The sequence below is a fragment of the Camelus ferus genome, chromosome 14, assembly GCF_009834535.1.
Source record: "Camelus ferus isolate YT-003-E chromosome 14, BCGSAC_Cfer_1.0, whole genome shotgun sequence".
Lineage (NCBI taxonomy): Eukaryota > Metazoa > Chordata > Mammalia > Artiodactyla > Camelidae > Camelus > Camelus ferus.
In genome coordinates this window covers 11,339,056-11,351,700 of record NC_045709.1, presented here as the reverse complement: position 1 = coordinate 11,351,700, position 12,645 = coordinate 11,339,056, and the positions used below count along the sequence as shown (strand labels likewise).

At 43.8% G+C, this 12,645-nt stretch overlaps 1 protein-coding gene across 2 annotated transcripts in view; it reads left to right on the top strand.

Annotated features, from left to right (window-relative positions):
* The window catches only part of TMEM272 (transmembrane protein 272), a 68,291-nt gene that overhangs the window by 38,468 nt on the left and 17,178 nt on the right, over positions 1–12,645 (top strand). Inside the window, exons 1-3 of one of the 2 annotated variants that reach the window (XM_032496220.1) lie at positions 2,894–3,230; positions 9,098–9,197; positions 12,105–12,185. In XM_032496220.1, the coding sequence (XP_032352111.1) occupies positions 12,128–12,185 (58 nt within the window). In that variant the 5' untranslated portion in view covers positions 2,894–3,230; positions 9,098–9,197; positions 12,105–12,127. Of the gene's footprint in view, positions 1–2,893; positions 3,231–9,097; positions 9,198–12,104; positions 12,186–12,645 lie in introns of those variants that run through there. The other variant, XM_032496222.1, reaches the window with a different exon arrangement.

Below are 12,645 nucleotides of genomic sequence, written 5' to 3'. Positions count from 1 at the left end.
CTATTGCAAATCAACAAATGACATCGTGCTTGATGAGAAAACACTCAGGGCCTACCGTGTGCCTGTCATGTGTGTCACTGCACACTGATAGCTGTACCAACTGTTCACCACTGGCACCTGTTCTGGTTGGTTGGTTAATACATTCACATTGTTGGGCAACCATCACCACCATCCATCTCCAGAACTTCTTCATCTTGCAAAACTGAAATTGTACCCATTAAAAAAACCATCCCCTGCTCCCCCCAGCCACTGGCAACCACATTCTGCTTTCTGTCTCTGTGAATGTGACTATTCTAGGTGCTTCACATAAGTGGAATCATACAGAATTTGTCCTGTTGTGACTGGCTTATTTCACTTAGCACAATGTCTTCAAGGTTCATCCAGGCTGCAGCATGGGTCAGAGTTGACTATCTTTTCATTCTTCTTCTTCTTTGAACGAGTTCAGGAGACAGCCTGCTTCTCTTTTTCTTAAATTATCTTCAGGAAAATTGTAATGCTGAGGAAAGTCAAAAAGAAAATGAAAGTCTATTGAAAATGCTTTCTGATTCAGGTGGAACTTGAAGGGAGGGACCCTGATCATTTTCTCCCAAATTAGGAAGCCGGCAGGATTAGTAGATGGTAAATATAGAAAAAGTGACTCAAATAGAAGAGTGACATCAGGATGGAAAGTTCTCTAAGGAAAAGCACGACAAGAATGAGAATGGTTACACAGATCTAGTTTGTTTGAGAATAACACATGATAAAAGACAGTCTTCTGCACGGTCAGGGGAGGAGGGTAGGAACAAACACTCGGTAACAGGGGAGTCAGTATTAATTGGTTCCCTGATCGCTCTTTATGTGGTGCACAACTTGGTCTTCGGCCAATTTTAATACCTCCCTTCATTTCCGTGCCTTCTGTCAAGAAGTCAGGCATACCCTCATTAACTCACAGGCTCCTTTGTAATTAAACTCAGGCATATGCTCATTAACTCATTACTCTTTTGAATTAAAATTCCTTATGGGATACATTGGACTTTTTGAAATAATCCTTTTACTCCTGGTGTCTGGCTTGGAGTGAGCACTCCTTACTCAATGAATGATTGAGCTCACTTTTACCAGCAGGGACCGGTTATGTAGGTCACCTCAAGACTTTCACGGAACAACACGCATAATAAAATTTATGCTCTAAATTCAACTTTTGACTCAATTCTACTAACATGTGGCCTTCATTCATCTGGCAATGACTGGAGTGGTCAAGAGCGTGGCCTCTGGATCACATTGCCTAAGTTCAAATTCATTATACACTTAGTAGCTAGGTGACCTGGGGTAGTCACTTAATCCCTCCTTGCCTCACTCTACTCACCTGTGAAATGGGGACAATAATAGCACATACCTTGCTTTGGGCAGTATTTCCAAGAGTGATCGTCCACTCATTTCCAACAGTAGCTCCTTCCACTCTGTTGCTCATCTCTGGGCTGCCCACCTCATCTTCTGTTCAACTTTTCCATTCTTCCATCACTTTTGTAACTAATTCCCCACATTAAATACCCTCTGTTTTCTTAAATGTTAAAGCTATTCTTATTATTACTGTCATTTAGCCTCTGAATCTCATAATCACTTTCCAAAGACTCCTGCTTTTTCAAAAAATGTCTCTATCTCTGTAAATATATATCTGATTTAGGAGAAAACATTATCTGACCCTTTGCTATAACTACAGGGGCATCGGAAAAAGCTACCAATAGCCTGGCCATGATTCCTTCTCTCACTGACCTCCCAGGAGGACTGCCTTATAACCTGAAGTCTAGTCTCTTTTGCCCCCTGGGCTGAAACATGCTCAGAAAGGGCTGCTGTCCTTCGACCGGCTCCAGGCTGCGATGGTGGGTCAGGGAGTCTTAAAGCTCTGCCCTCCCTGCTCACAATCCCCACACTTCAACTGGCTCAGGGGGAGGTGTGGCCAAACGTTGCAGAGAAGACTCAGGTCACCTTACATGCCATCCTTTCCTCCGAGAGGTCCTCCTGCCTCCACCCCACCCCACCATGTGGTGTGAAGTCAGCAGCCTGGATTCAGGGTTGGAGATCGGCATGGCCAGGACTAGGGTGAAACAAGAGAGGCACCTGGGGCACAAGATTGAAGAAGACGTTACCCTCAGGGCCATCAAAGCCATGCAAGTGCAGGGTCAGTGTTTAAAAGGAGCCCCTCCTGACATTATGTACAATAGGTACCTCTCTGCCCCACCTGGTCTCACCCCTGTAGACCATTCTTTTCCATTAAAACAAAACAAAACTTTGACTGTCAGGGTTGGAGGATGCCTTTAACGTGATAGGGCGTCACTGCTTCTCCAAGTGTGGTCCAGGGAGAATTTAGCAGGTTCTGAAATGCAAATTCCTGGGTCTAAGCCCAGACCTAGAGTTTCAGAATCTTTGGGAGGTGGAGCAGGAATTTGCATCTTAATACAGAGCCTCAGGTACCCAAAAACCAATGGTTGAGAACTTCTGCTTGATGCTTACTTGTCACAGGCAACACAGCCTCCCAAAGCAGGCTGCTTCAGGTTAAAGACAACGACAATTAGAGTTTATCGTCCTGGGCACGATTCTGCCTCCCTGTAACTTCACTCAGATCTGGAGTCTGGAATGACGCTGAATAGGTTCCATCTCTTTTCTACACTGCAGTCTCCAAGCACTTAAGGCGGCTGTCAGGTCCTCAGCCCATTCGAGGACCTTACGCCTCCTTACTGGAGTCCCCGCTCAGCCAACTCTTCCTCGCAAGCCACCAGCATAGAGAGCGAGCAAGAACGGAGAAGAGGCTGCTAAACAGGCTTGCACTAGCGACTAAAAAAAGTCACGGCACTGAAATGAAATGTTTCCAAAATGGAGTAATTTATAACTCCACTAAATTATAACTTCGGCGCTGAACTGTAACAGCCCACCTTTCAGAACTTCCAGGGGTTGCTCTGCTGCCCCCTTCCGGCGCCGCGATGCACTCCGGGCGTTAGCGCCGGCGGTGGGGCTGTGCTCTCCCCGCACAGAGGAGTGGGAACGGGAGATAATCCGTCCCTCCCGGGGAAAAGCCACGAGTTGCTGTCGTGCTGCGGGAGAGAAATCCGAGGCGAGAAACAGAGAAAGGAAGCGTGCGGCCAGGAGCAGGGGTCCCACAAGTGAAGAGGAGCCCGTGAGATGTAGCCCTGAACCCCGCTGACCCCACAGTGGCCGAGTTCGGCCCAGTTCGGGATCTGGCTCTTTCATAAGCTCAGGTGAGTCGGGACAGCCCTGTGCAGCCTTTCAAGTCGGAGAAATCATCCTAGCAGATGGTTTCTCAGAATCATTCACAGGCAGATGACAACGCGCTGATGTGTGCTTCCTGGAAAGGGAATGACTGCATCGTGAAAGCGCTTTTCTTAATTGTGCGGAGGGAAAGAAAATCATAATCTTCACTGAGTCTAAGGAAAATGGTTTTTCTGGTGGAGAGAATAGTCGTAATGGAACAATGAACTTCAGGTGAAAGCAAGTTATGCTGGGCTGTTAGAAACAACTTGGTAACTACAGGGCAGTGAGGAGCGATCATCTATTGGGGCAGAGCTCAAAGGAAGTACATTTTCCATTTCATAGGAACCAAACGATGAAAGACACATAGGGAAGTGGTGGGGTCACTCAGGCACCCAGTAAGTATGCCCTAACCTCCACGGAATTCATGCAGGATGGAATAGTTAGGAGGGAAAATGGAGCATCAGATACATAAAAAGCTACAGATAATAAAGGATTTGTGTCCTGGGCAACTGAAACATCTGTTGGAAATATTCAGCGATTCTGATTAACATCTGCCTTTGGGGGAATAGGTATGGAGATGGTTGATGTTTAACATTTAATGTTGTTCAAAACCAAGCAATGAGCTGGGGTTCCTCTCGTATCTATTTTAGAAATAAACTGTCTAATTTACCAAGTCGATCACTAAAAACCACAATCACAATGTCAAAGATGTGCTCAGGTTGGAGCTCTGAGGTGAAAACAAGTAATGCTAAATACTGATGCAGTGCTAAATGTTAAGAAAAACTTAGGCATCTTTAGATACAGGCTCACTGTTGAATTAGGACACAAACCAGAGGTTTAAGGTAAAGTAGTATTTTATAAATGTGAACACTAAAACTAGGCATGTTAGGTATAAAAGGGTCAAATGCAGAATGATTGCATTTTGAACTAGGTAATTCTTTGTTGTAGGGGCTGTCCTGACCCTTACAGGATATTAACAGCATCCCTGGTCTCCATCCACTAGTCACTAGCCACCCCCTCACCCCAGTCATGACAATCAAAAATGTCTCCAGATAGTGCCAGATGTCCCCTGGGAGGCAAAATTACCCCTGGTTGGTGACTACTGAGATACAACAAGTGGACTGAAAGTTGAAAGTATGTTAAGAATGTCATTTGGTGACTATTATCAATTAATTCCCTGTTATCAATTAATGCCTTTATTATCACTAAATTTCTAGGGGAGAGCACAACAGGGGCTATTATCACGTCTTATTGATGCTGAAGGCAACAGGAGACAACCCATCACTGTTTTAACACAAGTCACTGTTTATTCCTACTGGAGAGAAGGGGCTGCCTAGCCCACTCCCCCAATCTCTTCCTGCTTCAGGTTTCTACCAGATAGGAAAACTTTCTACTAAGCAAGAAGTATATTCATTTTCTTAGTAGTTAGAAAGTTTAAAAGTTGCCTAAAATGGTCCTTACCACCATCATTAGCATGGATCTACTCTACTGAGCATCTCCTCTATATAGGGGGTCCACCCTCTCTTAGAAGAGCTTCCATTTTAAAGGGCTAGGGGGTGTGTGTGGTTCGATTGTGTGGGTTTTGCATATGTTCCCACCATAATAGTAAATAGGTCTTTCAGAACATATATATTTTGTTTTTGCTTCTGTTTTATGTTTTGACCCCCTTCAGCCATTTCTCATTTCTATATCGCCAGCCCCATGCCTGCCACCTCTGGCAACCACGGCAACCACCAATCTGTTCTCTGTATCTATGAGCTTGTGGGGTTTTTTTTTTAGAGTTCACAAATAAGAGAGATCATACGGTATTTTTCTTTCTCTATCTGACTTATTTCACTTAGCATAATGCCCTTGAAGTCCATCCACGTTGTTACAGATGGCAAGATTTCCTTGTTTTATATGGCTGAATAATATTCTATTACATATATATACATATATATACACACATACCACAATTTCTTTATCCATTAATCCACGGATGAACTCTTAGGTTGTTTTCATTTCTTGGCTATTATAAATAATGCTACAATGAACATGGGGGTGTATATATCTTTCTGAGTTAGTGTTTTTGTTTTCTCTGGATACACACCCAGAAGTGGAATTGCTGGTTCGTATGGTAGTTCTGCTTTTAATTTTTTGAGGTTAACTCCATCCTGTTTTCCACACTGGCTCCACCCATTTACATTCTCACCAACGGTGTATGAAGGTACCCTTTTCTCCACATCCTCGTCAACACTTGTTATTTCTTGTCTTTTTGATAATAGCCCATTCTGACAGGTGTGAGGTGATATCTCATGGTGGTTTTGATTTTCATTTCCCTGATGATTAATGCTGATGAGCGTGTTTTCATGTACCTGTTGGCCATCTATGTCTTCTTTGAAAACACGTCTGTTCAAATCTACCTACTTTTTAATCATATTTTTTTTCTTTTTGCTCTTGAGTTGTATGAGTTCTTTATATATTTTAGATATTAACTCCTTCTCAGATGTATGATTTGCATATATTTTCTCCTATTCTGTAGATTGCTTTTTCCTTTTGTTAATGGTTTCCTTTGCTGTGCAGCTTTTTAGTTTAGTGGTGTAGTCCCACTTATTTATATTTACTTTTATTGCTTTTTTGTTGTCAGATTCAAAAAATCATCTACGAGGAGCTTGCCACCTACATTTTCTTCTAGGAGTTTTATGGTTTCAGGTCTTACATTCAAGTCTTTCATCCATTTGAGTTCATTTTGTGTATGATGTAAGACAGTGGTTGAGCTTCATTTTTTCATAAGTAACTGTCCAGTTTTCCCAACGCCATTTATTGAAGAGACTGTCCTTTCCCCATTGTATATTCTTGGCTCCTTTGTCATACATTAATTGACCATACATGTGTGGGTTTATTTTTGGCTCTCTATTCTGCTGCATTGGTCTATGTGTCTGTTTTTATGCCAATTACGTTTTAATTACTATAGCTTTGTAATAGACTTTGAAATCAGGAAATGTGATGCCCCCAGCTTTGTTTTTTCTCAAGATTACTTCTGCTATTGGGGTCCTTTGTGGTTCTATACAAATTTTGTAATTGTTATGTTTCTATGAAAAATGATATTAGAATTTTTATAGGGATTGCCTTATCTGTAGATTGCATCAGGTAATATGGACATTTTAACAATATTAATTCTTCTAATCTATAAGCATGGAATATCTTTCCATTTATTTGTATCCTCTTCAATTTCTTTTCTTAATGTCTTGTAGTTTTCAGTATACAGATCTGTTATCTCCTTGGTTAAATTTATTCCTAGGTATTTTATTCTTTTTGATGCAATTGTAAATGGGATTGTTTTCATAATTTCTCTTTCTGATAGTTTATTAATGTATAGAAATGCAACAGAATTTTGTATATTAATTTTGCATCCCTTTTTTTCTTTTCTTTTCTTTTCTTTTTTTTTTTTTGTGGGGAGAGGTAATTAGGTTTATTTATTTATTTTTTATAACAGAGGTACTGGGGATTGAACCCAGGACCTTGTGCATGCTAAGCCCGGGGTCTACCACTGAGCTATGCCCTCCTCTCTGTGTATTGATTTTGTATCCTGCAATGTTACTCACCTTGTTTATTAATAGTTTTAACAGTTTTTTGATAGAATCTTTAGGATTTTCTATATATGATATCATGTCATCCTGCAAATACTGAAGTTTTTGAATGCTGAAGAAGTTTTACTTCTTCCTTTACAATTTGGATGTCTTTTATTTCCTTTTCTTGCCTAGTCGCCCTGGCTAGGACTTCAATACTATGTTGAATAAAAGTGGCAAGAATGAGTTTCCTTGTCTTGTTCCTGATCTCAGAGAAAAAGCTTTCAGGTTTTCACCATTGAGTGTGATGTTAGCTGTGGGCTTGTCATATATGACCTTTATTAGGTTGAGGTGCATTTCCTCTAATTCCACTTTATTCAGAGTTTTTGTCATAAATGTTGAATTTTGTCAAATGCTTTTTCTGCATCTCTTGAAAAGATAATATGATTTTTAGCCTTCATCTGGTTAATGTGGTATATCACCATGACTGATTTGTGAATGTAGAACCATCCTTCCATCCCTAAAATAAATCTCACTTGGTCATGGTGTGTGATCCTTTCAATGTATTGTTGAATTTGGTTTGCTGATATTTTGCTGAGGATTTTTGTGTCTATATTCACCAGGGATATTGCCTGTAATTTTCTTTTCTTGTGGTATCCTTCTCTGATTTTGGTATCAGGGTAATGCTGGCCTCATAAAATGGATTTGGAAGAGTTCGACAAGGATTGGTATTAATTCTTCTTTGAATTAATCGGTTCTGGACTTTTTAGTGGGGGAGGTTTTTTATTACTGATTCTTACTGGTTATCAGTCTGTTCAGATTTCTTATTTCTTCATGATTCAGTCTTTGTAGGCTGCATGTTTCTAGGAATTCACCATTTCTTCTAAGGTGTCCAGTTTGTTGGTGTATAATTGTTCATAATGGTGTCTTATTATCCTTTGTATTTCTGTGTTATCAGTTGTAACATCTCCTCTTTCGTATCTGATTTTATTTATTTGAATCTGCTCTCTATTTTTCATGGTGAGTCTAGCTAAAAGTTTGTCAACTATGTTTATCTTTTAAAAGAACCAGCTCTTACTTTCATTGCTTTTCTACTATCTTTTTAGTCTCTATTTCATTTATTTCTGCTCTAATCGATGTTACTTTCTTTCCTTCTGCTAACTTTGGGCTTCATTTGTTGTTCTTTCTCTAGTTCCTTAAGGTGTAAAGTTAGGTTGTTTGAGACTTTTCTTGTTTCTTCAGGTAACCATTTAACCCTATGAACTTCCCTCGTAGAATTGCTTTTGCTGCATCCCATAAATTTTAGTATATTTCTATTTTTGTTTGTCTCAAGATATCTTTTATTTCTCTTTCAATTTCTTCTTTGACTGTTGGTTTTTTAGTAATATGTTGTTTAATCTCCACATATTTGTGAATTTTTCAGATTTCTTCTTGTAACTGATCTCTCATTTCACGCTATTGTGGCCAGAAAAGATGCTTGATATGATCTCAATACTCTTAAATTTATCAAGACTTGTTTTGTGGCCTACTGTGTTGTTTAAGGCACATGTTTGCTATTGATTTTCTGTTTGGAGGCTCTATCCATTGATGTAAGTGAGGTATTAAAGTCTCCTACTATTATGGTATTGCTGTCTGTTTCTCCCTTTAGGCCTGTTCATATTTCCTCTATATATTTTGGTGCTCCTGTGATGGCTGCATAAATATTTACAATTCTTTAAGGTATGACAGAATTAGCAGCATATCATTCTTTTTTACTTCTCATCCATCTTGCTAGCTTATAAAATAAGGGGCTTGCAGGGATAAGAATGGCCTCATTTATAGGACAGATCTAATAACACCTGTAGCTTGTGTAGGTTTGTCCTGTTAGATGCCACCTCACTGGGTCTGATGTTACTACCAAGAAGTGTATCACTGGTTTTTCAGAATTGGTGTTTCTACCATTATTTGCAGTTTGTGACTAAAGCAAGCAGTCAATTTGATATTAAAATTTTAAAAAATCTCTCTGCATCCCTACACAGGTTTTGGGGGGGGGGGGTTCCTTCAAGGTTCACAGGAAACTAAAGCAGTTACCCCAGTTAGTGGCCTAAGGTACAAATGTTTGCGTTATGATGTAACACAGACAAGTACAGATGGTTTCCACTATCTGTGGATTTAAACACTGGAATATCTTGGGTTGTAGATATGATAGGAACCACTCAATGTGTGATTTTAAAGGAAATGTATGCCTTTGTGGCAACTCCGTCACACAAGTGTGAACCGTTCGCATTTATTTCTCCTTGCTCTGTTATTCCCCTTCCCTGATGTAGGAGGGAAGAGTTGCGGCCCCTGGCCAGATGTGAGGTCCACACCACCCCTGAGAAGAAGATTCCACCGGCTTCCAAAGGATATTTACATACTGCATCCCTGGTACCTTGAGCCTGTGTTACTAAAGTTCACAAGTCCTAAAACTCCAGAGGGCCGTCTGAGGGCAGGGGTGCAGGGTGCCTGGAACTGAGATGGGAGGTGAGGTGTGCAGGTACCTATGTTCTGTAGTGTTGCCAGGGACACGGGGATCAGGTTTCTCTCCCTCGGACACCCCAGCAGGTGATGAGACTCGCACAGAGTGCGTGCTTGGTGTCGTAACAGGGGACACACCTGTCCTTTACCTGGAAGAGTGAGGTTAGGAAAGACCCTTAGGAGCCCTGCTGGGCCGTAACCCCCTCCCGCCCTTTAGGTAACCAGGCTTGGCCTCGGGTATAGGATGAATGTTTTTCTAGATGAGGTTTTAGTGGCTTAGCTTACGTGGCACACCCATGGTAATCGACCTCAAAAAGTGTGTCACCAACAAAAAAAACCTGTAATTCATTCAGTAAGCAGTTGGCCATGACTAGGGGCCTTCCTCCTGTTTAACAGTAGGCTGTGCACCTGGCAGACCCCATCAGTTGAGAGAACTGGTCCAGTTTCATGTCTGTGAAAAGCCACATAAATGATGGGAAGGAGGCTGCAGTTTCCCTGATTTTCTGTGTGTAGGGACATCAAGGCGACAGTTTTTGCACATTGTAGAAAGAAAGCATCCTCATGAAGAGACATTTGGATAGTAGTTCGCAGAATCATTCATTAAGTATATATTGAAGACCTACTCTGTGCCACAGTCCCATCTACCACAGTTGCTTCCAGAAAGGCAGCAGCAGGAGGCAGAATCATCAGGGGGCTAGCTGGGAATCGCCCAGCACTGCATTCTGTGCATTCTGTGGGGAAGAAAGGGTGTGTGACACCCACGTGCTCAGCTCTGATAACTCCGTATCCCATTTTCTCACTGCAATCAAAACTATGAAGGCCAATTCTGGTCAAGTGAGAGCAGGCATCTCAAGTTTAGCAGATCTTATGACCCCTGAGTTCCTGTCTAGCTGTGTGACCTTGGGCAAGTTCTTAAGTCCTCTGACTCTCTGTTTCCTCATCTGTGAAATGGGCTGATACTCCTTACCTGGTGAAATCTGATCTCGCATCCCCAGGACTAATGGAGAAGCCACACCGACCTCCGTGCAGCCTCTCACTCTCCCTGGGAAGCCTTTCTGTTCTGAGTTTCTTCCCCTTTCCTCCCGCTCCATGGTAAGGAGGAGAGACTGGGCTTGGAAGTCACAGAGACAAGGTTTCAAACAGAGTCACAGAAACCTCACTTCAAATCCCAGTTCTCCACTCAGTAGTTGAGCGGCTTTGAACATGTGAACTGACTGAATCCCAGTTCTGCCTGTAAAATACAGCCAGCCTGCCTCCTGGGGAACAGGGAGGACGAAATGAGGTGACTCTGGAAGACCTTGGCAGGGCACTGGTGACCTGCATCTGGTTTCACACTGACCCCTCTCCCATCACCTTGACTCTGATTTGCTGTCAAGGGGCTCCTGCAGACACCGAGCCGGGTTTTGAGTGTGACATGTCCTAGAAGCAAAGTGATAGGGAATAAAAGCCCCATATCTCATTGTAATCCCTGGAGCTGAAGGCGTCGGCTCAATCACGCTCCCTGTGAGTTAGCAGAGATCAGCGGGAGAGAGAAGCTGGCGGAGCGAGGGCAGCCTGCCAGGGGGCCTTCTGCCAACGGGCCCACGCTGGGCGATGGCAGTGGAGTAGATCTCAGTGAGCGCACCTGCAGACGGTGTGTGCTCCTCCTCCATCGTCACTTCCACCTCTGTCCCTGCACCACAAATACCCCGCCACTGCCAGCATCCTCTGCACGAAGGCACTCCCACCAGGAGGGCCTGCAGGCAGCACTGCTGAATGAAGCAGCGCCCTAGTCTGCAAGCCACGGCATACCAGCAGTGATGCCTTTTAGAAAGCCTGCTTGCAAATGGAGCTGTGCCCATTCAGGACAGGTTCCCGGAGGGACTTTGTGTACGAAGCGAGGATGTTTGCCCCGAGTCCTGACCGCATCAGCCAGCACCCCCGGGAGCCGAACTCTCCCAAGCAACGAAACAGTAGAACATTACAGAACTCTCCCACACCCAGGCATTAGGGGCAAAGGGACAGAGCCCCCCTCCCCATCCCCCAGCCTAATGCCTTTGCAGGGCTACCACCTTCCCTGGGCGGGAGAATTTGCTGTCCTACTCGATTGGTTGGATTTTTGTTGTGTATTTTGAAAGTTATAGCTATTTCTTCCAAAGAAGGGAAGCTCTGTCTCACAGTGTCAACTTGCTCAGATCATAGCAGGTCCACAGTGGAGCTGGGATGGGTCTCCAGGCCTCCTCGGTCTCTGTCCAGGTTGCTGTGGTCAGGTCCACGCTTATCCTTCCTCCTGGGACCTCGGCGGGTGGTGTTGTCACAGAGGAGGCTCCATGTGTGAGCGGCAGTGAGAAGGGCTCCAGTTCTGTCAAATCTGGGCTCTGCCAGCTGCCGGCCCTGGCTTCAGAGAGAATGTTAACCTATCTAAGTCTCCGAGGCTCCACCTGTGAAATACAGTTAATAGTACTTCTCAGGGTTTGGGGGAGTTAAATACGAGAAGATGTAAATGAAGCGCTAACACAACACCTGGCACGCAGCAAGTGCTCAGTGAGGGACACCTGTTATTACCCTGTCCTCTAAACCCTGTGCTTTCCTAGCTGTGCATCAGTGAGCAAGCCTCTTGACCTCTCTGAGCTTGGTTCCCTCATCTGCAAAATGAGGGGTGTTTCTCGGAGTGGCTAACGAGGCCACAGCTGGAGGCTGACCAGCCTTGAAGCTGGCACCCAGAGTCCAGGCTGACTGAGGCCACCTGCAGGTGCAGATGACACACAGGGAAGTGGTTAATTGGAGCCGAGTCGGCCCTGCCACAGGTTTTCTAATAAATTATGTTTGATTCCCCAGAACTTTGTCGGTGAGCAAGAGCAATGCCAGGAGGTGTGGAGAAGGCATGTCATCGGTGCATTTCTAAAATTGCCAGCAATGGTGAGTCATGGCTCTGAGAAGTGCCCTCGTTTTGAAGGATTTGGGGCTCTGAGATCACATGACTTGTTCAAGCCCAGAGCGAACCATGTGGATGGTCAGTACGTGGCTCGGGGTGGCCCCAGGGCAGAGCTGGGAGGACAGCTGCCCTCTGTTGATGCCCCGACATCCACTCCTTGCTTATGACTGAGGCTTCTTGTAGTGCACAGGACATGTTTTCAACATAATAAGCGTTTGAAAAATGTTTGCGTGAATGGAGTCACTGATAGAACCAACGTATAATGGCAGCAGAGCTGGGAGATATGCAGGGAGATGTGAATGGATTTGGATAGGGGTAGCTTCCCCAACCCTCACCTTACCTTATCTCCTTGCCACGTTGGACTTTCCCCCATCAGCTCTTGGGGGGCCCTTAGTGCCCAGAGGGTTTGGGCCCCATTACAGAAGGCCCAGTTATATCATGACA